The following is a 23041-nucleotide window of genomic DNA, read 5'->3' as shown; positions in this document are numbered from 1 at the left end:
TTAATCTTGTTAGACAAGTCAGTCAGACAAAAGAAACTTAAAAATCCACAACCATAAAAATGACCCTTTAATAGTTGTAACCTCAAACTTAAGAAAACTTTTATGGCAATTGCATAAAAAAGTTGCTTGCGGCAGTTCTTTTTGTTCTATATTTTTATATGTTTATGATATTGTGATAGCATCAGTTTAGATAAGTCACCTAAATATATACGGCTTCGTTTTTAATGCAACAAACAGTAATAAGACTAAAAACTGGCAGTTCATCTAATAAATTAGTGAGTAATTTTTAATTTTCGTATAGAGATTAGATTTACGATGTAAGCACATTGCTACCAAACTGTATTGCTGACTTTAAAAAACAATTGTACCTAAGACTTTAATCCATCTTCAATTACGAAGTTTTTTACTGTTTTAAAATGTAGAGTTAAGAGAAAGAGTCAAACTTTAGCGTAAAGAGCGGGGCGTTGAGAAGGGAAAGCCCCTTTCATATACGGAGTAATTTCTGTTCGTTTTAAGTTTTAATGTCGCTCCTTACTTTCATTTAAAAAACTTTTTTTATTTATTTTCGCAATAAGAAATTATTCCAATTTTTAATAAATACACTTAGTTAAATGAATGAACCTTTTAAGCTTGTAAAATGTTAGCTTTTATCACACAGTCTTGGCTGTACTTTTCGTTAAGAAGTAATGATGCCAAGGCTATCTTATAAAAAAAAGAATGGATTTTTAACCGAAAAATTTGATTGTAAGTGTTTTATTGTTTATTATTTTCTTTGCTGAAGACGGCCCTTAGGCCGAAATATTCAAATAGGTTTTGTTGGTTCACTGTCTTGGGAAAAAAAAGTCCTCATTATTCTCTTTTCTGTAGTTGCACAATGGAAAACTACGGCTTTACTTAAAACACAAAAACCAAGCATAAAAAACAAGAATGCTGATTTATTAGTTAAAGTGAGTTCTTAGCCTGACAACAACAAACTAATCTATAAAGGTTTTCATAGTCTTACTCCAGCGGTGATATGTAACTTTTAGTATACAATTAAAATCATGTTAAGAATATAAACCAAAAAATTAACACTTTTTAATAGTCGCAAAGTCACTGAACAGCATACAGAAATATTGGATTGATTTATAAGGTAACATTTTGGTCTCACCAGTATCACTAAAAAAAAATGCTTTATTTATGTATTATACACAGTGGCCTTTATCGATTTACTTTTACTGTACCAAAACTCTTATATTGTTTTGTGCTTTTTAGTAAAACGCTAGTCTTCTATAATCCTAGAAACACAGGAAAATAAGATGATTCGTTTTTTTTTGTACTAGATTTATTCATATGCGTTAGATAGACTGTGAAGCAATAATTTTTGTTCGCTTTACGTTTCAACTTCACTCTTTACTTCCGTCAAAAAATTGCGTTTTCTTAAACTAATCTTTGCCAGTTTTTATTTTAAATTTATTGAAGAAGCAGCATTGGGGCAGCACCCCCATATACAGAATAATTTTTGTTCACCTTAAGTTTTAATGTCACTCCTTACTTTCAGTTAAAAAAAATTATTTAATTTCTGATCGTTTTTCAAACGATACCTAGAAATCCATGCTGTAAAAATACGCTAATTTTGGAGGTGGGTTAACCTCGACAGTTAAGAAAGAGTAACTATTTTTCTAAAGAAGATTTTAAGGTTTTCAAAACCTAAGCAAAATTTTTGTATGTCTAAATTATTTCACTTAAAATTATCTCCCTCACCCCTAATGCACACCAAAAAACTTTAGACACACAGGTGTGGATTAGTAATAAACAAGAAAACGTTGGGAAGTAACCTGACAACCAGAAAAATATCACAGAAAAAAAAAATAATCCAGAAGGTCATGGTCTACTCTGACAATAGAGACCCCATATTTTCAGAGTCTGCACCAGTTATAAGCGTGGTATCCCAGGGAAGCATCCTTGGCCCCACCCTCTTCTCTATATATATTAATGATTGTGAGGATGTTTTACAAAACCCCATCGCTCTCTATGCTGATGACAGCAAACTAATTGGAATTGCCGATGGAACCCTGAAAAATGACTTGGATAGTCTCTCCTTATGGGCTTCCACCTGGATGATGTAGTTCAACCCATCAAAATGCAAAGTCCTTCACATGGGTCCCCACAACAATCAGATTTCATATTTTATGCTGGATAAATCTGGCACACGTATCCAAGTTGAGGCTGTTTAGAGTGAACGAGACTTAGGAGTGATCGTTGACAGGAAGTTTAAGTTCCATGAGCACACTATGCAACAAGTTGCAAAGGCCAACAGAGCCCTGGGACTAATTAAACGAACCATATAATCGCGCCATCCTCTGATATTGAGAAAATTATATAAAGCTCTTGTAAGACCACATTTGGAGTCTGGCTGCCCCGTTACAAATCCTCAATATAAGGGAGGTGTGGCAGCCCTAGAGAGCGTACAGAGAAAAGCAACTAAGCTTTGTGCCCGACACCAAAAGCTTCCCTACACTGAACGTCTGCGTCGCCTGAAGATACCCACATTGGTTTACCGGTGGCACAGAGGAGATGTCATTTTTGTCAAGAAAATGTACCAAAACAACATGGCTAACTTCTTTTTTACTCCCTCCCTTGCCACTATGACACGAGGCCAATCAATAAATCTGCAACAGGAGCTCTCCAGACGCAGAGAGAGGACGAACTTTTTCTCGATACGTGCTGTCTCAACTTGGAACAGTCTTTCCAATGAGACTATCACTGGTGAATCGATTAATTCTTTCAAAAATGCAGCTGATTTTTAGTGGAGAAACGCGGAATGGAAGTACCAGTGAGACGCCACACCCCATCACACCCACTAATTGTGTCACCTCATCAATTCAACAGTGAGATGTTCTACAGGAGGATGCAGTCCAACTTATTTCGCTGTAAACGCGATTTAAGGTATTTAAGGTATTTTAAGGTATTTAATATCATTTCGATACCCTAAAGAAGTTCGGATTTACGAAATGAAAATTTTCCCCTCCCAGTTGCTCCAGCACCTTCGATCTGCCACTGCCACGAGCTAGGATATTATAAATATTTTTTCTGCAAGATTACTGGTTTCCTTCTCATTGCATCAAAATGCATCAAATTTATTTCTCTAATACTCGGAGTTTCGAATAGAAATATATTAATTGATGAGCTAGATAATCTTTGATATAATCCAGAAAAATATTTTACAATTAAATCCATCAGCAAATACCTAGTTACAGCAATATTGAAATTATAGATACCAAAAGCAGCAATTTTCTCATTGTTAGTGGTGGCAGTTCAATTTTTAGGCCGACCAAATTAAGAAGGTTCTACATTTTGTTGTTGAGCAGGCTATGCCATAAGGTGTGAGTGTTAAGTAATCATTGCTATACACTACTGTTGAGTAAATATCTATTATTACGTTTTTCTTTCCTATAATTTCTTTTTCTATTTTACCAGACAAGTTAATACACAACAAAAATATTGGTTTCATTGTGTACGAAGTGAAGGAGAGTAAGTAACTCTTTGGTCACTGTCCAAAGATTCTTCTACCTGATACTGTTTCTGAAAGAGAATACTTTTTTTTAGGATATGAAACAAACTTCTATAGTTTGTTTTGCTGCAGTGGCAATCGCTATCGGCCAAGATACTAGTGAATCCAATACCTGTCCAGAAGTAAATGGATACTATCCATTTCCTGGGTGTTGCAGCAAGTTCATTCAATGCTCCAATGGGATTCCATATGTCCATACGTGTCCATCTGACCTTATCTTTGACGTCACTCTTAATGTATGCAACTATCGCGAAAATGTTGATGGAGGTATTCGTTCCTTTTTTTTCTCTTTTAAACAGATGGGTTTTTGTCTGAAGTATATTTAAGCAAAATGAACTTCGTTATAAAACAAAACAGCACAAACAACAAAACAGGATAATAAAAGTCACAAAAAAGTAAACAAAACAAAATCAAATGCATCAAAACTGACAAACAAATAATGATTAGATTCAAATAACATGGTGATATGGAAGCGTATACATTTTTTTGGCAAAAAGAGAAAGAAAAAAACGCGAGTTCAATTCTTTTAAAATTGTATTGTATAAATTCCAAACAAAAAATTTTTAAACCAGTTTTTCTTTTTTTTATACGGGGGATGTGGGAATAATTACCTTAAAAATAATCTTAAGATACTTTTTCTTAAGTTACATTTATAGAGATTTTTTCGCGAACGAAGTTTTTCAAAGAAAATTTCAGAGCAACATTAAAACAAAGATGAACAAAAATTAGGGTTTCAAGTGTAAAACTACTTTAAATCACAATGAATGAGGAAATGAAACTCCAATCGAGCAGAAAATGCAATAAATAGCCGAATCAAACTAACACAAGCGAAAAATAAGAAAAGTTGGCTGGACACCTACCGTGGCTTCTAAAAGCCAGAATATAATTTACACTTCAGTGAAAAAATCTTTATTTAAAGCTATTTGCTTTTATCCCTCGTAATTTTGAAAAAAAGGGAAAAGATCACCATTATAACAAAGACTACTTTAAAAATAGAACAAACGGATACCCAAGAAACTCCAGTCTCATGGAGCTGTGCTTTCGCATAAGTGAACATTTGTGGTATTGTGCACTTGTTAACTTAATAATCAGTTAAATAAACCGTCTGTATCTCAGTCCCATTTAACTGAACCCCCACGTAATTGCATTCTCGTGTGACTTAAACCCTGTTTAACTGGACCCCAGTGGAACTCAGTCCATGTACAACCTAAGAAACAATTTACCCGAATCCCAATACACCTCAAACAATCTAACGGACCCTTGTTTAAATGAATCTCGTTTAAATCAGTTTCCATTTAGCTGAATACTAACGTAACCTAAATACCACTTAAATCAAGCCCTGTCAGACGCAGGTCAACCCAAGGCCTAGAAATAAGTTTGAACTAGTGCTGACGGGGAGCTGAAATTTGGTTCTCGCTTTGTTTGCATTTTGTTACTTATGCTACGCATTTGGGTGATGATGAAATGAAGTAACATGAAATAACACGAACTAAGAGCTCATATGGCACTTGTGACGAGGTCGGAAGAGCCAATAGCTTATTTGGTAAGAGCTCTAGCTAAATTCTAAAAGTCAATAGATTGATTTAAAAGGAAAGTCAGAGACTTAATGCCGGTCCGGATTTAATTCTCTGAGACACGAGATCCTTCTAAATATTAAAAATTCATTAAGATCCAAACACCCACTCGTAAGTTAAAAATACCTCATTTTTCAGATTTTTCCTCTCTCTTCAGCCCCCCAGATGGTTGAATTGGGGAAAAAGACTTTATCAAGTCAATTTGTGCAGGTCCCTGAAACACCTACCAATTATCATCGTCCTAGCACGTCCGGAAGCACCAAATTCGCCAAAGCACTGGACCCCCCAAAATCCCCCAAAGAGAGGGGATCCATTCTGGTTACATCAACCACGTGTCTATGACATTTACTTATTCTACCCACCAAGTTTCATCCTAATCCCCCCACTCCAAGTGTTTTCCCTGATTTTAGGTTTTTCCTCCCAAATTTCCATACCCTGTTGGGATTTAAAATAAGAGCTATGAGAAACGATATCCTTCTATGTATTAAATTTCATTAAGATCTGATAACCCATTCTTACATTAGAAATACCTCAATTTTTCTAATTTTACCAAATTAACAACCCCAGCTCCTCCAAAGAGAACAGATCCGTTCTAATTATGTCAATCATGTATCTATAATTTATGGTAAATCTTTACAATAAGTTTCATTCTGATCTCTCCACTTTAAACGTTTTCGAAGATTTTCGGTATCCTAGATTTCAGTTTTCCCCCAATAAATCTCTTATGTTCCCAGATCCGGTTCGGATTGAAAATGGAGCATATCAGGCGTAAAATTCTTCTATATATCAAGCTTCATTAAGATCCGATCTCCCATTCATAAGATACCCCGATTTTCACGTTTTCCAAGAATTATGGCTCCCCCCTCCGACTCCCCCCAATGTCACTGGATCTGGGCGGGATTTAAAATGAGAGTTTTAAAGCAAAAGATCCTTCTAAATATCAAATTTAATTCAAATCTGATCATCCTTTGGTAAGTTACAAATACCTCATTTTTCTGATTTTTCCAAATTGCTCCGCCCCCCCCCCAACTCAGCCAAAGAGAGCGGATCTGGTCTGGTTATGTCAGTCATGCATCTTGGAATTGTGCTAATTATTCCAACCAAGTTTCATCCTGATCTCTCCACTTTAAGTGTTTCCCAAGATTCCCGGTCCCCCCCCTAATGACACCGGATCCGGTCAGGATTTAAAATAAAAGAGCTGAGTTTCGAAGTCCTCCCAAATATGAAATTTCATTAAGATCCGATCACTCCTTCGTAATTTAAAAATACCTCATTTTTTCAAATTTTTCATGATTAGCCCCCCCCCCTTCCCCTTAGCTCATCCAAAGAGAGCGGATTCATTCTGGTTATGTTAATCACGTATCTAGGACTTGTGTTTATTTTTTCTACCGGGGTTCATCCCGATCACCCCACGTTAGCCATTTTCCAAGATTTTAGGCTCCCCCTCAACTCCCCCCAATGTCATCTGATCCATTCAAAATTTAAAAAAAACATCTCTGAGACACGATATCCTTCCAAAAATCAAATTTTATTACGATCCGGTCACCGGCTTGTAAGTTAAAAATACCTCATTTTTTCTTTTTTTCCGATTTAACCATCCCCCACTCCCTCCCAGTTGATCAAATTGGGAAAACGACGATTTCCAATTTAATCTGGTCTGGTTCCTGATACGCCTGCCGAATTTTATCGTCCTAGCTTACCTGGAAGTACCTAAACTAGTAAAACTGGGACAGACGGACCGACCGACAGACAAATCGCCCAACAGACAGACCGACCTACATAATTTATGATTGCTATATGCCTCTTGGTAGATGCCAAGTGGCATGAAAATCTATAGCAATATTAACATATTGACTTTGTATTTAAACCTCGAATAAGAAAGGAGAAGCTTCAAATAAAGTAAAATCTAGTTGGGAAGTAAAACCTGGTAATAATTTACTTTGTCCCCACATTTTAATTGAAACAAACAACAATTAGCGTAAAATGTCAATTTAGTTGAAAAAAGACAGTCAACGCATATTTCAAACAGTTCGTGGAAACAAGCGACCCGGCTCAATAGCAACTGACTCTTTTGATACCAATATATAAATGAAAATAATTGAATTTTTATGCTGATTTCAATTATACAAGTTTCATCAAGTTTAGTCTTACCCATCAAAAGCACTAGCCTAAGAAAATTGGCCTTATTTTTGAAAAAAGGGGGGATATCCTCTAAAAGCCACAGAAGCTTAATGTAAATTGAACTATCAGATTCAGCGCATCAGAAAAACCCCCGCTGTAGTGGTTTGAAGTTAGGAATTTTGTATTTTTTACCGGAAGGAAAATCACATATAAAAATAAGTTGTCTGTGTGTGTGTGTGTCGAGTGACGTCATGTTTGTGTGTCGACTGACGTCATGTTTGTCGACTGACGTAATTATAAGGATTGAGCTGTATGCGTCATGAAGTTGTTTGTCGACTGACGTCATGTTTGTCAACTGATGAAATTACATACCGGGACATCGGGACACAAATGACGACCGGGACACAGGGGATATAAATGACGACTAGGAACCTCAAAGGGAAATTACAGACTGGGACACCCGTACACAAATCACGACCGGGACACAGGGAATATAAATGACAACCGGGACACAGGGACACAACTACAACGGGGACGCCGGGGGCACAGGCGGGATATATAAATGACGACCGAGACACAGGGATTGTTCGAATAGAAATTAAAGACCGGGACACCAGGACACAAATGACGACCAGGACACCGGGACACAGGGAATGTAAATGACGACCGGGACACAGGGACACATCATTAGAATAATGAGGTATAGATCTGAATACGGATTGTTTTTCCCATGGACAATTATATGTTGCATGTTCAAGAGTCAGTAAACCTGAAAATCTATTTATATGCAACATATATATATATATATATATATATATATATATATATATATATATATATATATATATATATATATATATATATATATATATATATATATATATATATATATCTATTCACAGGTGGGACACAGGGACACAACTACAATGGCGCGTAACTAATATGGCGCGTAACGACTTACGCGCGCGGGGGGGCTTGGGGGGGCGCGAAGCGCCCCACCAACTAGGTGTTGGGGTGGCGTGAAGCGCCACCCCAATAGCTAGTGTATATATATACATATATATATATATATATATATATATATATATATATATATATATATATATATATATATATGTAGATACGTATATATATACATATATATATATATATATATATATATATATATATATATATATATATATATATATATATATATATATATATATATATATATATATATATATATATATATATATATATATATATATATATATATATATATATATATATATATATATATATATATATATATATATATATATATATATATATATATATATATATATATATATATATATATATATATATATATATATATATATATGTGTGTGTTTTTTTTACCTAGGGGTGATCTGAGCTATTCAGTAGTTTTAGAATGCAGTGAGAGAGCTCATTTTAATGGAAAGTAAAAGTTATGGTGGCGTTTTTTAGTGATAAGAAAGTGCAGGACAACTAGATCCCCTCCCACGATCATTTTTTTCCCAAAGTCACCAGGTCAAAATTTTTAAAATAGCCATTTTATTCAGTATAGTCAAAAGTCTAATAAATATGTCTCTGAGAACGACTGAATCCCCCACAGTCCCCGGAAGCTTTGCCTATTGTTCACATTTAAGGTTTCAGGAGGATCTTCTAGGGTGGTGGGGGAGGGTTGGGGGGAGAAGATTATTTGAGACGGCCTTTCCATGGATCTTTCCATGGGGGAAACGAATTTCAATAAAGGGAGCGCAAAATTTTCCAGCATTGTTAAAAAACAATGGTGAGAAATTAAACCAAAAGCATGTTTTTTCAGCTAAAAGTAAGGAGGAACTTAAAATGAACAGAAATTATTACGTATATGACAGGGCTCGTCTTTTCCTCAATACCTCACTCTTTACGATAAAGTGTTTTTAGTAATTTCAACAGAGCTATTTATTTTAACAAAGTGGCGTTTGTTCATCAGTCATTCTTCAAGAAATTAAAAAAAAACTTTTTTTTAACTGATAGTAAGAAGCGACATTAAAACTTAAAACGAACAGAAGGTACTCCGTATATGAAAGTGGTTTTCCATCCTCAACGCCCCACTCTTGACGCTAAATTTCTTTACTGTTTTAAAAAGTGGAGTTAAGAGAAAGAGTCAAAATTTAGCGTCAAGAGCGGGGCGTTTCAGGAGGAAAAGCCTCTTTCATATACAGAGTAATTTCTTTTGGTTTTAAGTTTTAATGTCATTCCTTACTACCAAATAATTCGTGGTAACGAACTGCATTAAGGAGTGACCTGGCTTAATAGTAAATAAAACTCTAAAAAATGGAGTTTTGATACCAATAACTACATAAAAAAATTGCATTTTAATGTTGATTTTAAATATATAGGTTTCATCAAGTCTAGTCTTCCGCATCAAAAGTTAAGAGCCTGAGAAAATTTGACTTATTTCAGAAAATAGGGGAAACTACCTCTAAAAGTCATAAAATCTTAACGAAAATCACACCATCGGATTCAGCGTATCAGAAAACTTAATTGTAGAAGTTTCAAGCTCCTATTTACAAAAATGTGGAATTTTTTGCCAGAAGGAAGATCACGGATGCGTGCTTATTTGTTTGTTTGTTTTTTTTCCCCAATGGTGATCGTACCGATCCATTAGCTCTAGAATCTTGCAACAGGGCTCATTCTAACGGAAATGAATAGTTCTAGTGCCCTTTCAAGTGACCAAAAAAATTGGAGGGCACCTAGCCCCCTCAAACGCTAATTATTTTCCCAAAGTCACCGAATCAAAATCCTGAGATAGCCAATTTATTCAGCGTAGTCAAAAAACTTTGTAACTATGTCTTTGGGGACGACTCACTTCCCCACAGTCCCCGTGGGAGGGGCTACAAGCTACAAACTTTGATCAGTGCTTACATATAGTAATGGTTATTTGGAAGTGTACAGACATTTTCAGGGGGATTTTTTGGTTGAGGGGAGGTGTTGAGAAGAGGGGGATATGTTGGGAGAGCTTTCCTTGGAGGAATTTGTCACAGGGGAAGAAAATTCCCATGATGGGAGCTAATGATTTTCTAGTTTATTAAAAAAAAAAACAATGAAAAAATAAATATGAAAAAGTTTTTCACCTGAAAGTAAGGAGCAGCATTAAAACTTAAAACGAACAGAAATTATTACGCATATGATGGGCTCACCTCGTCCTAATACCTAGCTCTTTACGCCAAAGTATTTTTAGTAATTTCAACTATATATTCTACGGCTTTTGTGATTCAGGGGTCATTCTTAAGGGATTGGGACAAAATTTAAGCTTTACTGAAAAGGGTGAGGGACTGACGAGGAGGTAAAACCCCTCATATACGTAATAAAAACATAAGATTACAGAAGTTCGTTACGTAAGCTAATTTGTAAGTTACTTATATCTTTTACAAATAAAAACATTCGTAACAAATTTAAAGTTCTAGTTGCCTTTTTAAGTAACCAAAAACTCGAAGGGCAACTAGGCCTCCTCCCACTCTCCTTTTTTTCTCAAAATCATTCTATTGAAACTATGAGAAGACCATTTAGCCAAAAAATATAAAAATACAAATTTCGTTTCAATTATTCATCTGCAGAGAGCCAAAATCAAAACATGCATTGATTCAAAAACGTTCATAAATTAGATAAAAAAAAACAAATTTTTAACGGAAAGTAAGGAGCGACATTAAAACTCAAAACGAACTGAAATTACTTCGTACATGAAAGGAGCTGCTTCCTCATAAACACCCCGCTCTTTACACTAAAGTTTTCTACTGTTGTAAGAAGTATAGTTAAAAGAAAGAGTCATACTTTAGCCTAAAGAGCGGGGCGTTGATGAGGAAGCAGCCCCTTTCATATACGAAATAATTTCCGTTCGTTTTCAGTTTTAATGTTTTTCCTTACTTTCCGGTTAAAAAAAATTGTTTTTTTATTTAATCAGTTAAAAAAACTTTTTTTTTTATTTAATTTCTGAGCGTTTTTGAATTAAAGCATGTTTCGATTTTGGCTCTCCGCACATAGATAATTAAAACGAAATTTGAATATTATTGTTTTGGCCTAAATGGCTTTCTCATAGTTTTAATTGGAAGATTTTTTCTCAAATTTTGAGAGAATAGGAGTGGGGGAGGAGGCTTAGTAGCCCTCCAATCTTTGATAACTTAAAAAGGCAACTAGAACTTTTAATTTCTTACGAACGTTTTCATTAGTAAAAATATACTTAACTTACGAATTAACTTACGTAACGAATTTCTATATTCATCTGTTTTTATTACATATATGAGGGGGCTCACCCCCTCGTCAATATCTCGCTGTTTACACTAAAACTTGAATTTTGTCCAATTCCATAAGAATGACCCCAAAATCACAAAGGCCATAGAATAAATAGCCGAACTTACTAAAAATATTTAGCGTAAAGAGCGAGGTATTACGAGCAGTGACTCCCTCGTATGCGTAATATTTTCTGTTTGTTTTAAGTTTTAATGCTGCTCCTTACTTTCAGTTGAAAAAACTTTTCATATTTATTTTTTCATTGTTTCTTTAAATAATGCTAGAAAGTCCTGCGCCCCCTTCATTGAAATTATCTTCCCCTAAGACAATTTCCTTCATGGAAAGATCCTCCCACGTAACTTCCCCCCTTTCAATTTTTCCCAGTCCAAAAAAGATCCTCCTGAAAACGATTGTACACTTCCCAATAGCAATTAGTATATACAAATAACGGTCAAAGTTTGGAACTTGCAGCCCTTCCCACGGGGATAGTGGGGAGTAAGTCATCCAAAAAGACATAGTTATTAGGTTTTTCGACTATAATGAATAAAATGGCTATTTCAGAATTTTGATTTTGAGACTTTGGGGAAATAATGAGCGTGGGAGGGGGCCTAGGAAACCTCTAATTTTTCAGTAGCTTAATTAGGGCTATAGAACTTTTAACTCCGTTAAAATGAGGTCTCTTACGACATTCTAGGACCACTAAGTTGATACAATCACCCATGAAAAAAAAATAGATAAAATAAACGCGGATCCGTGATCTGTTTTATGGCAAAAAAATGTGTAATTCCACATTTTTATAGATAGGAGCTTGAAACTTCTACTATAGGGTTCTCTGATACGCTGAATCTGATGGTGTGATTTTCATAATCACATTACTTTTTGGGGTGTTTCTCCCTATGTTCTGAAATAAGGTAAATTGTCTCAGGCTCGTAACTTTTGATGGGTAAAACTATGCTGAATGAAACTTATATATTTAAAATTAGTATTAAAATATGATTCTTTTGATGTAACTATTGATATCAAAATCCGTGTTTTATAGTTTTAATTGCTATTGAGCCGGGTTGCTCCTTACTACAGTTTGTTACCACAAACTGTATGATGGAACAAAATTTGAACTTTATTGTAAAGAGCGAGGCATTCATGAGGAGGAAAATCCGCTCATATACGTCATAAGAATATACGAGCATAGAAGTTTATTACCTAAGTTAATTTGTAAGTTACAGCAAAATTTGAACTTTAGTGTAAAGAGCAAGGTATTGACAAGGGGGGTCCCCCCTTATATACATAATAAAAAAAAGAATATAAAAGTTCTTTACATAAGTTAATTTATAAGTTAAGTATATTTGCTACAAAAAGAGTTCGTAAATGAAATTGAAAGTTCTAATGGCCTTTTTAAGTAATAAAAAAATTTGCAGGGTAACTAGGCCCCTTTCCCGCCTCTTTTTTCTCAAAATTGCCCGATAAAAACTTTGAGAAAGCCATTTAGCAAAACAAAAACTAAAATTAATACGAAACTTTAGTTTTAATTATTCATGTGCAGTAAGCCAAAATCAAACCTGTTTTAATTCAAAAATGTTCAGAAATTAAAAAAACAAGTTTTTTTAGCCACATTAAAACTTAAAACCAATAGAAATTATTTGATATATGAAAGGGGATATCCCCTCCTCAATGACTCACTCTTTACACTAAAGTTTGACTCTTTTCACAAATCTACTTTTTAAAACAATAAAAACCATAGCGTACAGAGCGGGGCGTTGAGGAGGGGACTGCCCTTTTCATATTTGGAATAATTTATGTTCGTCACTTTTAATGTCGCCCCTTACTTTTGGTTAAAAAAAACTGTTTTCTTATATTTGATACTTTAAAACGTTTACTGTTTAACTGAATAAGAAACCAAAAGCTTTCCTAATGGGCAAAAAAAGAAAAAGGTGTGTTTTTCAAACGGTATTTATACTTCCCTATTTCTTGCAAGTGGGTTTGTCTTCCTGTAGTGGCAAAATTTCTGTAGGCACCTAATGATTGGGATTTAAGATGTAAGGCTGAAGATGCCTCGCAAAGGATCTCGACTCTTGCTGATAAGAGACCATCGCAAAGTGTGGGAAATCTAGTTTTGACCAAGATAATCTTAGGAGTACTAGGATCCTAGTAATTCTAGTAATCCTACTAATCCTAGTAATCCTAGGTAATCCTAGTAATCCTAGTAATCCTAGGATCCTTATAGGATCCTTCGATTACTAGGATCTTATTAGGATCCTATACAGGCTATCCTAAATATATCTTATTGTCCTGTTTTTAGCTGATTTACTTACTTTAAATTGCTTCATTTTATGTGCTTTATTTGAAAGGTAGGATTAGAGATTCAGACTGGAGGTAGTAATCCCCTTCCCCCAATACTTCTGGGACCTTTCATTTTCCTGAGGCCACAAAAATTTTGATGAGATGATTTACAGGATATGAAAATTACAAATTGAACATTTTAACATTCGAAAACAGCTATCAGAATGATCTTATGGCTTTGATTATGGCTTTGATTTATTTGATTATGGCTTTGATTATCTTATGGTTTATGTATTTGAAATCTTATAACTAAACTTATCAGGAGTTTTAGACGCGGATATTCCATAGGCTGAAAACTTAAAATAAGGTAATATAGAATACCTTTATCAAAGCAAAAAGAATGGGGTGCAGGATTGGGTGAAGGAATGATGGGAGTGGGAAAGCATTAAGAGTATAAACTGATACTTTTTTACTAAGAAAAAGAAGGTATCTCTCGTTGCAGTAAATGCCCCTGTAGAACCGACTGATGTACGCAGTTGTAAATCAGATTTTTCTTATGCAGCGGTGGCTGGGACGTAGTAGGGAACAAATCAAGGTCCATAATAGCAGAAAATTTAAAAAAAAAAAAGTTTGAAAACGGCAAGTGAGAAAAATTGCTAATTTTTACTGATTCAGGGATTATAACTATTACCTAAACGAATTTTAGCTGTGAAATATAAGTTTTTAAAATAAGTCAGAGAATATTTAAAAAATCGCCTGGAACTAGGGGTGTAGCTATAGTATTTGTATTGGGGGGCTATTGAAGTAGGTACTATTCAAGCAGTAGTGAAGAAAAGTAACTATTTATCGAATACATTACTTTATAAATTTAAAAACATTACTCAATATGTTATAAACAATAAAAAGACATTAAAAAATCTTTAATATAAGTGCCGGTGCTTGGCTTTTACTAAAATTGTTAGTAAGGAGCTCCAGCAAACGACAGTAGCATAACATAATTAAGCTTAAGGGTGGACGAAAGTCTGTGCTCCATACGCTCCACTTTTTTCTGCCAGATTCACCACTAACTTTGCAGTTGATATTCTCCCTCCACTTTCCCTAATCCCCAAACCCAGCCCAGAATGCTCAAATTCATATTTAAAGCAAGATCTTTCCTAATAGCCTTAGGTATCGCACTATTTATTTGCTCGTAATTTGGAATGGATTTTGACTATGTAAGATTTAATTTGTTATGCTAAACCTTTAGCATACGAGATTTAGTGCAATATTAATTAAAATTTTTTAATTAAATTGATTTGTTGTGAGTTTACCGATTTATATTGATATCAGCGGGTCATATAAAGCCGAAACAAAAATCAGAGGCAGCGCAATAGTGCTTTCTAAGTAAAAATACAGAGCAAGTAAAAGTGTTGGCATAGATTGGGTAGTATTATATTGTGACATACTCTCCACTTTTAAATAGCAACCGTATTTAAAATTTGAGAATATTTAAAAACAAATTTAGAATTATTAAATTATCCGTTGAGTATAGTTCTACAAGGAATGTTCAAAAAATCTGAACAGTTCTTGGCATCATTGTGGCAGAAACGAGTATTTCATGGAAAATTGCCAGAGATGCCGATTGGAAGGTAACATTAAATCTTAGAGTTTGAAGATTACCTCCCCCTTTGTGTCCTTGTTTAACAAATGAATTTTATAAAAGTATCACAAATGTGTTTCTTATATAAATCATGGTACACATTTCTAGAGGAGGATTATACTGAAAATCATTTTTATGTCTATGATTCCCATAAAAAGCATAGCTCGGTCTCCTGGTGGTGTATGACAAAATCGAAAACAATAGAAAAAGAGAAAGTGTTAGTACTGCTTATATGTGCACTTATAATTCCTAAATTATGAGAAAAACATATTCACTTTATTTTATTCACAGCAGACATTTCATACAGCATACTGATGCAAGAATAAATATCCCACAGGTAGTGCTGATGTTTTTTGAAATGCAACTCATTTGTTTTAATTCTTAGCACATTTATGTCTAATTTTTTTTTGGATCTGGTTAAAAGAAGTATTCGGAAAAACGAAAATCCCAAGAAGTCATCATGGTATTACATATAGAGGGAGTTTTGCATTTTTGAATTAGCATGTGAATCCATAATACATGGAATAGGACGTTATCTGTACTTATTAGGCATTTAAATGATAAATAGGATAATAATTGTTTCAATTAAATACTGGAAATAAAAATTAAAACAATTAAATTACTCCTGGAGCGTATCTGCCTCTATTTAATTCTATGACCAAACTAAAACGGATTTGATCCACCTAGTACGAAAATCATTATAAAAGGCATTAAGCTGTATTTTCTTTTTCAATATAGTGAATGAAGAAATCACCAATGCAACAGCACTAACGCAGAAACCAACACACACCCCACAACCAAACATAAAAAACGAAAACAAAAAAAGAAATACGGAGAGAGAAAGGAAGACTGTTTTCCTACTTTACCAATTGATATTGGTAAGTACTCGAACAGGGCCTTAACCCTACTTAGCCATCTAGTTACGTAGGTCAAACAGCATAGCCTCACATATTCAACCGCAAAGAATAGTAGTCAGTAAGCATAAGTCTTCACAAACTAAATGCTTAAGATTATAAATCAAACAAATAATTCAAAAGCTACCACCCAACACAAGGGCTCATCAGGAGAATACACACTTGCCTGTAGGGTTTTGGCCCTTTGAATTTCCTACCCAGGTGAAGTGTCGTGCCTACCATAAATTGTTTATGGTATCCTCGTGATAGTTATTGCCCATGAGACAAATACATATTAACACTTGCAAAACAACCAAATAGCCCCCGAACTGACTTGTCCTACCACGGTTTTCACCCTCATGTATTTGTGAAAACCAGAATCTTGTGAAGACCAAAGGATTTCAAAATCAACCAAAAATTTCACTAAATATTGCTTGAGAATTCTTTCTGTATTTACTTAGAGGTTTATTATAATAAAAACTAAATTTTCAATTGCCAAGTTTTTTTTTGTTATTTACCAAGTTTAATTATTTGGATTATTCTTATCATATATTTATATTCTAGTTGAATTAAAAACAAGTCATCTATAAATGGACTGGCATTACCCCCCACAGGAATTCCCCCAATTTTTTTATACCAATTACCATTAAATCTTATATATGCATTATATAAAACATTCTAGTTAGTCAAAAATCATGTCGAATCTGTAACATCTTAAACTAACTGCACTGTTAAAATACAATGTAGACATAGACTAAAATGTCTATCTACAAATTCTAACAAGTCAAACATCATGTCTAAGCTGTAACATCTTGAACTAACTGTACAGTTAAAGAAGTTTCTCTATCTATCTTTTTCATTAAAAGTGCTTATTTTTAAGAAATTAGTATTAGATAAAAGGAAAGGTTTCTTGATAGCCATTTTTCATTTTCTTACATGTTCATTATAATGAAAGCTAAATTTTCTAAATTGCCAAGTTAACTTATTTACAGACAAACTTCTTAAAATCAATTTGTGGCTTAAAATTTTACATCTATTTTAAAATCATTATAACTACTACACATTCTTGCATATCTAGATAATTGTGAGTAAAATACTGAGTACATGATGTTTGAATATATATTTCCTTCAGGGAACGGGAAGTTAATCACTTCGAAATCAAAATCATCCGTGTCATGATACGTTTTGAAAACTAATTTATTTTTATCAGAAATATTAATATTCAAATCTAAGAAGGCATTGACTAGGTTCGAGAGTCAGCTCTGATGGATAAATGTTTTCAGAAATATCAATAATTGCCTATAATTAAAACCAAAATATCATTTAAATATATTTTATTATTTGAAAAGGTATATTTTAAATTATATGGGTTATTCTTAAAATATATTTTTGTTCTAGTTGGCTTAAAAACAAGTCAGCTATTAATGGGCCGGAATTCCTCCCCCCCCCACAGGAATTCCCAAGGTCTGTTTCTACAAATTACCATTAAACCTTATAAATGCATTACATAAAACGAATTCTAGTAAGCCAGAAATAAGATCAAGTCTGTAACATCTTGAACTAACTGCACTATTAAAATAGTTTGTCCATATAGCTTTTTATTATAAGCGTCTATTTTTAAGAACCTCGTATTAGATAAAAGGAAAGATTTCTTAACAACGTTTTTAAATCTCCTAACACTACATTGAGTGACAGGTTTGTGTACAATGTCGCAACATTAAAGGACTCAATTCTTTTAGCCGATAGCCTTGTTAAAGAGTCTATCACCTGTAGTGAATTATTGACAACCCAGCATGGAATAATTTCGAAAAATTTTTAATACCAGAACAATGAGTTTTATTCTAACGTTATCACTTAGAAAGGAATAAAGGATAAACTCTGATTTTTTCAGCGGTGAGAGAACTTTTAAAGTTTAAGAAGCACTTCTGATACCATTTTTCAACCGCAATTCCAAGTGCGAAAAACTGAATGATAAAACTCAGCTGAAATCAAACAGTTCGTGGTAACGAACTGTAGTAAGGAGCGACCCGGCTCAATAGTAACCAAAACTCTAAAAAATCAAATTTTGATACCAATACCTACATCAAAAGAATCACATTTTAATGCTGATTTTAAATATATAAGTTTCATCAAGTTTAGTCTTACCCATCAAAAGTTACGAGCCTGAGAAAATTTGCGTTATTTTAGAAAATAGGGGGAAACGCCCCCTAGAAGTCATAGAATCTTGACGAAAATCACACCATCAGATTCAGCGTATCAGAGAACCCTACTGTAGAAGTTTCAAGCTCCTATCTACAAAAATGTGGAATTTTGTATTTTTTGCCAGAAGGCAGATCACGGATGCGTGTTTATTTGTTTTTTGTTTTTTTTTTTGTTTTTTTTTTCCCAGGGGTGATCGTATAGACCCAGTTGTCCTAGAATGTTGCAAAAGCGCTCATTCTAACGGAAATGAAAAGTTCTAGTGCCCTTTTTAAGTGACCAAAAAAATTGGAGGGCACCTAGGCCCCCTCCCACGCTAATTATTTTACCAGAGTCAACGGATCAAAATTCTGAGATAGCCATTTTATTCAGTGTAGTCGAAAAACCTTATAACTATGTCTTTGGGGACGACTTACTCCCCCACAGTCCCCGTGGGAGGGGCAACAAGTTACAAACTTTGACCAGTGCTTACATATAGTGATGGTTATTGGGAAGTGTACAGGCGTTTTCAGGAGGATTTTTTTTTTGGTTGGGGGAGGGGTTGAGAAGAGGGGGATATTCTGGGGGAACTTTCCATCGATAGTTTGTCATGGGGGAAGAAAATCTCCATGAAGGGAGCGCAGGATTTACTTGCATTATTTAAAAAAAAACAATGAAAAAATAAATATGAAAAAGTTCTATCAGCTGGAAGTAAGGAGCAGTATTAAAACTTAAAACAAACAGAAATTATTACCCATTTGAGGGACTCACCTCCTCCTAATACCTCGCTCTTTACGCTAAAGTATTTTTAGTAATTTCAACTATTTATTCTACGGCTTTTGTGATTCTGGGGTCATTCTTAATGAATTGGGACAAAATTTAAGCTTTAGTGTAAAGAGCGAGGATCTGACAAGGGGCGAACCCCCTCATATATGTAATAAAAATATGAGAATACAAAAGTTCTTTACGTAAGCTAATTTATAAGTTACGTAAATCTTTTACTAATAAAAATATTCGTAAAAAATGAAAAATTCTAGTTGCCTTTTTAATTAACAAAAAATTGGAGGGCAACCCGGCTTCCTCCCCCGCTCTTTTTTTCTCTAAATCATTCGATCAAAATTATGAGAAAGCCATTTAGCCAAAAAAAATGCAAATTTTGTTTTAATTATTCCTCTGCGGAGAGCCAAAATCAAAACATGCATTGATTCAAAAATTTCCAGAAATTAAATAAAAAAAAAAGTTTTTTTTAACTAAAAGTAGGGAGCGACATTAAAACTTAAAACGACAAGAAATTACTTCGTATATGAAAGAGGCTGCTTCCTCATCAACGCCCCGCTCTTTACGCTAAAGTTTTTTACTATTTTAAAAAGAAGAATTGAGAGAAAGAGTCAAACTTTAGCGTAAAGAGCGAGGCGTTGATGAGGAAGCAGCCTCTTTCATATACGAAGTAATTTCTGGTCGTTTTAAGTTTTAATGTCGCTCCTTACTTTTAGTTAAAAAAACTTGTTTTTTTATTTAATTGCGAACAGAACCGGGTAGAAACAATAGATGGCAGCACTTTTGAACCCTTGCGAAAATGCCACTTTTTTGTTTTTGCAATTTTTTCTATTTATCACTCAAAGAAGATAAATTGACTTTGGGGCCAGGTAACTGTCACATTTATTTAGCACTTATAGATTTTAGTCCATCTTCAATTTGAAACTGATGCCGACCTGCTTGCCTACTGGAACGGGGCCTTCCAGTCGAAAGCAGAAACATGGTTTGATGAAACAAAAGCTTCACTAAATAACTTCAGATAGTTCTCTCTGACATGGGCAATAAAACTCCACTTCACTTCACACACTATAAGCAAGAGTTCTAGGGCGCCTTTCAAAATCCTAAGTCATATTTATTAATCCGGTCTAAGATCTAGACTTTCAGTAAAAACCGTAGAGGGTAGAGCCTTACCACTTTCCAGGTGTAGGTTGAAATCTGGGTGCTAGGAGAAAAACACGACAAAACCATAGTGCTGCTCTCGCAGCACAATGAGAACATCTTGGAAAGGTATAGAGAGGGAGGTTCTGAATAGATTGGGACGGAGGAGGAACAGGCCTCAGGTGGTCTGGTGCTGCAGTGAGTTGTTAGTAGTAGTAGCAGTTAGAAATAATCCATGCTCGTTTTTAATATAAGGAAAAAGAGAAAAATAGCGGTCCATTGCACTTCATAATATTATCGACATCATTACTTAACGAATATACTGTTTTTGAAACTTCATCATCTAGTAAAAACGGCAGTCTAGTAAATAGAAAAACTAAGAAATGTTCTATGCTTCCTGTTTCAACACATGTGCTCATGCTAATCTTTTCCCTGATATTTAAAGTGATTTTGCTTCCTAAAACCTATCAGCCCTAGATAATATTCTCTTCTTTTACAACTTTTTGGAAAATGATTTTGATTTATTTATTGATAAGTGGTGCAAGAAAGAGAACATAAATAAAGAGAGTTTTTAAAATTGGAAAAATTAATTGTTATTAGAATACAAGTAAAATAAATGCCAACTTACAAAACCGTAACGATAAATCGTTATTTTATAATGCTAGGATAAAACAATCAATTGCTGACCTACTGAATGATTTTGTAATTGTACCTATGGATAAAGCTAATAACAATTTTTCCATAATTTGTCAGAATTTGTATTGTGATGCTCAATTTGTTATTTGTATGTACTTTCAATGTTTACGAAAAGGTAAATTTAGAGGATGACAGCTTAATTGAAAGTAGAGAGGGAATACTGTTTAAAAGATTTAATACTAGAATTAATAACAACGAATAACAAATTCCCTCTCTTATATTGGACCGTGAAATTTCATAAGAAAACCCTAAGCCATGGCTAATTGTTGGATCAACTAAATTCTAACTCGAATGGCTACTACTGACCTCTCATCAATTTTAACAGAAACTATAAATATTAGCAGAAATAGTTGTAGCAGCTGTAGTACTGGTAGTAAGCGCGGTATTTTATCATTATCAGTAGGACTAGTAGCAGTAGCAGATATAGTAGTGACGTTCATAAATTGCCCTGTGCTCAGTTGATCCAACCCCTCATCGTTCCTTAAGAGTCATTACTTAATACCCCCAAGTGATTAAAAGGGTTATATACTCTAAAAAATATGCAGGTACAAGGAGTTTTTGTCTGAAAATTTTTACCATCAAACGATTGACATTATTAGTACTACTATTCATATTTCTGGGATTAGAAGTAGTAGTATTAGTAGTAGTAGCAATAGGGGTAGTTATCATGCTAGCAACAGTAAAGGTAGCACCAATAGTGTTGGAAAAAGTAACAGCACATTTGGCCTTTGGTCAATAAAAGGCTTTTTTTATCATGCCCTGGAAGCTACAGGCTAATTTTCTTACCCTTTCTTAAGATATGGTCTATACGATTTCTTAAAATTTTGTGTGCAGGCAGTGTGTTTTTTATTCAGTCAATAGTACTCCTTAATATTTTCAAAAATTTTTAGCTTAAATTTTAAGCTTTAATAGAAGTAATAATAGAAGCAGTAGTTGAAACCAAAGCTGCATTAATGGTGGTACGAGCAATAGTAGTGCTAGCAGTAGTTGTAGTAATAGTAGTGTGCCTCTATTGTCTTTAGCTAATTTGTTGTCCCTCATATCAATCCCTGAAAGAAGCTCCAACTTGATTCCCTAGGATATTTCAGAAATGTACCTTTTTGACACCCTGTGACAGCAGAAGTGGTGGCAATAGCGGTAAAAAACTGTCATGGCAGTAGCCCACAACACTACACTAAACATTCTCTGGAAGCTTCCCCTGAATACACTTCAACCTTACGGACACCAAGGGTCAAAAATATCCCCCTTACCATATAACAAACGCTGTTTGTAAACAACGGATACTCAACTTTGATTCCCTAGTCCAAAAACTTTGAAAGGGGAGGGTTTGGAAATTACGAGAGGTATAATTATTGGACCTTTTAACTATATTGAGCAAATGTTGATTAAATATCTTTGGGAAAAAAAAGGATTTAGGAGATCGGTAGGTAGTCCTGCATTTGCTTTTGACACTTACTAAATAAAAAACTTTTCCCACAAAATAAGCTAATCAAGGAAAAGTAAAGAACTCCATTAAACTAAAAAAGGGCAAAGATGGAATGAAATAATCTACCAAGCGTAAAACTACCAAGAATCAGCATCAATAAATAAATGAAACTGAACAGGAACAAATAATACAATAAATAATAGAGTCAAACTTAAAAAGAGCACTAATTAATATGATTAAGCCTCAAAAACCCTATGTATTCTCCAGGTCAGAACATAATTTGTACTTTACTGAAAAAAATACAAATGAATAGGGATTGTCAGTTTAATATGGAGGTACATATGATAATATTTGTTTCTTAAAATCTAAATAATTTTTGATTTGTTTCACGTATAAAATTGAAAACATTATTTTTTTCAGTAATGTGTAAATGTTCTTCCATCTTAAGTGGCTAGGTAAAAAAAAAAAAAAAATTGAAAACAAATATATAAC

At 34.1% G+C, this 23041-nt stretch overlaps 1 protein-coding gene across 1 annotated transcript in view; it reads left to right on the top strand.

Annotated features, from left to right (window-relative positions):
• The first annotated feature begins 236 nt into the window (after positions 1–236).
• Positions 237–23041, top strand: part of LOC136028719 (cartilage oligomeric matrix protein-like) — a 136446-nt gene continuing 113641 nt past the window's right edge. The window contains exons 1-2 of the mRNA XM_065706587.1: positions 237–275; positions 3589–3820. Of these exons, the coding sequence (XP_065562659.1) occupies positions 3592–3820 (229 nt within the window). The 5' untranslated portion in view covers positions 237–275; positions 3589–3591. The remainder of the gene's footprint in view (positions 276–3588; positions 3821–23041) is intronic.

Source organism: Artemia franciscana, chromosome 7 (assembly GCF_032884065.1).
Source record: "Artemia franciscana chromosome 7, ASM3288406v1, whole genome shotgun sequence".
Classification (NCBI taxonomy): Eukaryota; Metazoa; Arthropoda; class Branchiopoda; order Anostraca; family Artemiidae; genus Artemia; species Artemia franciscana.
The sequence above is the reverse complement of the archived record's forward strand: the minus strand, read 5'-3'. Positions and strand labels throughout refer to the sequence as shown.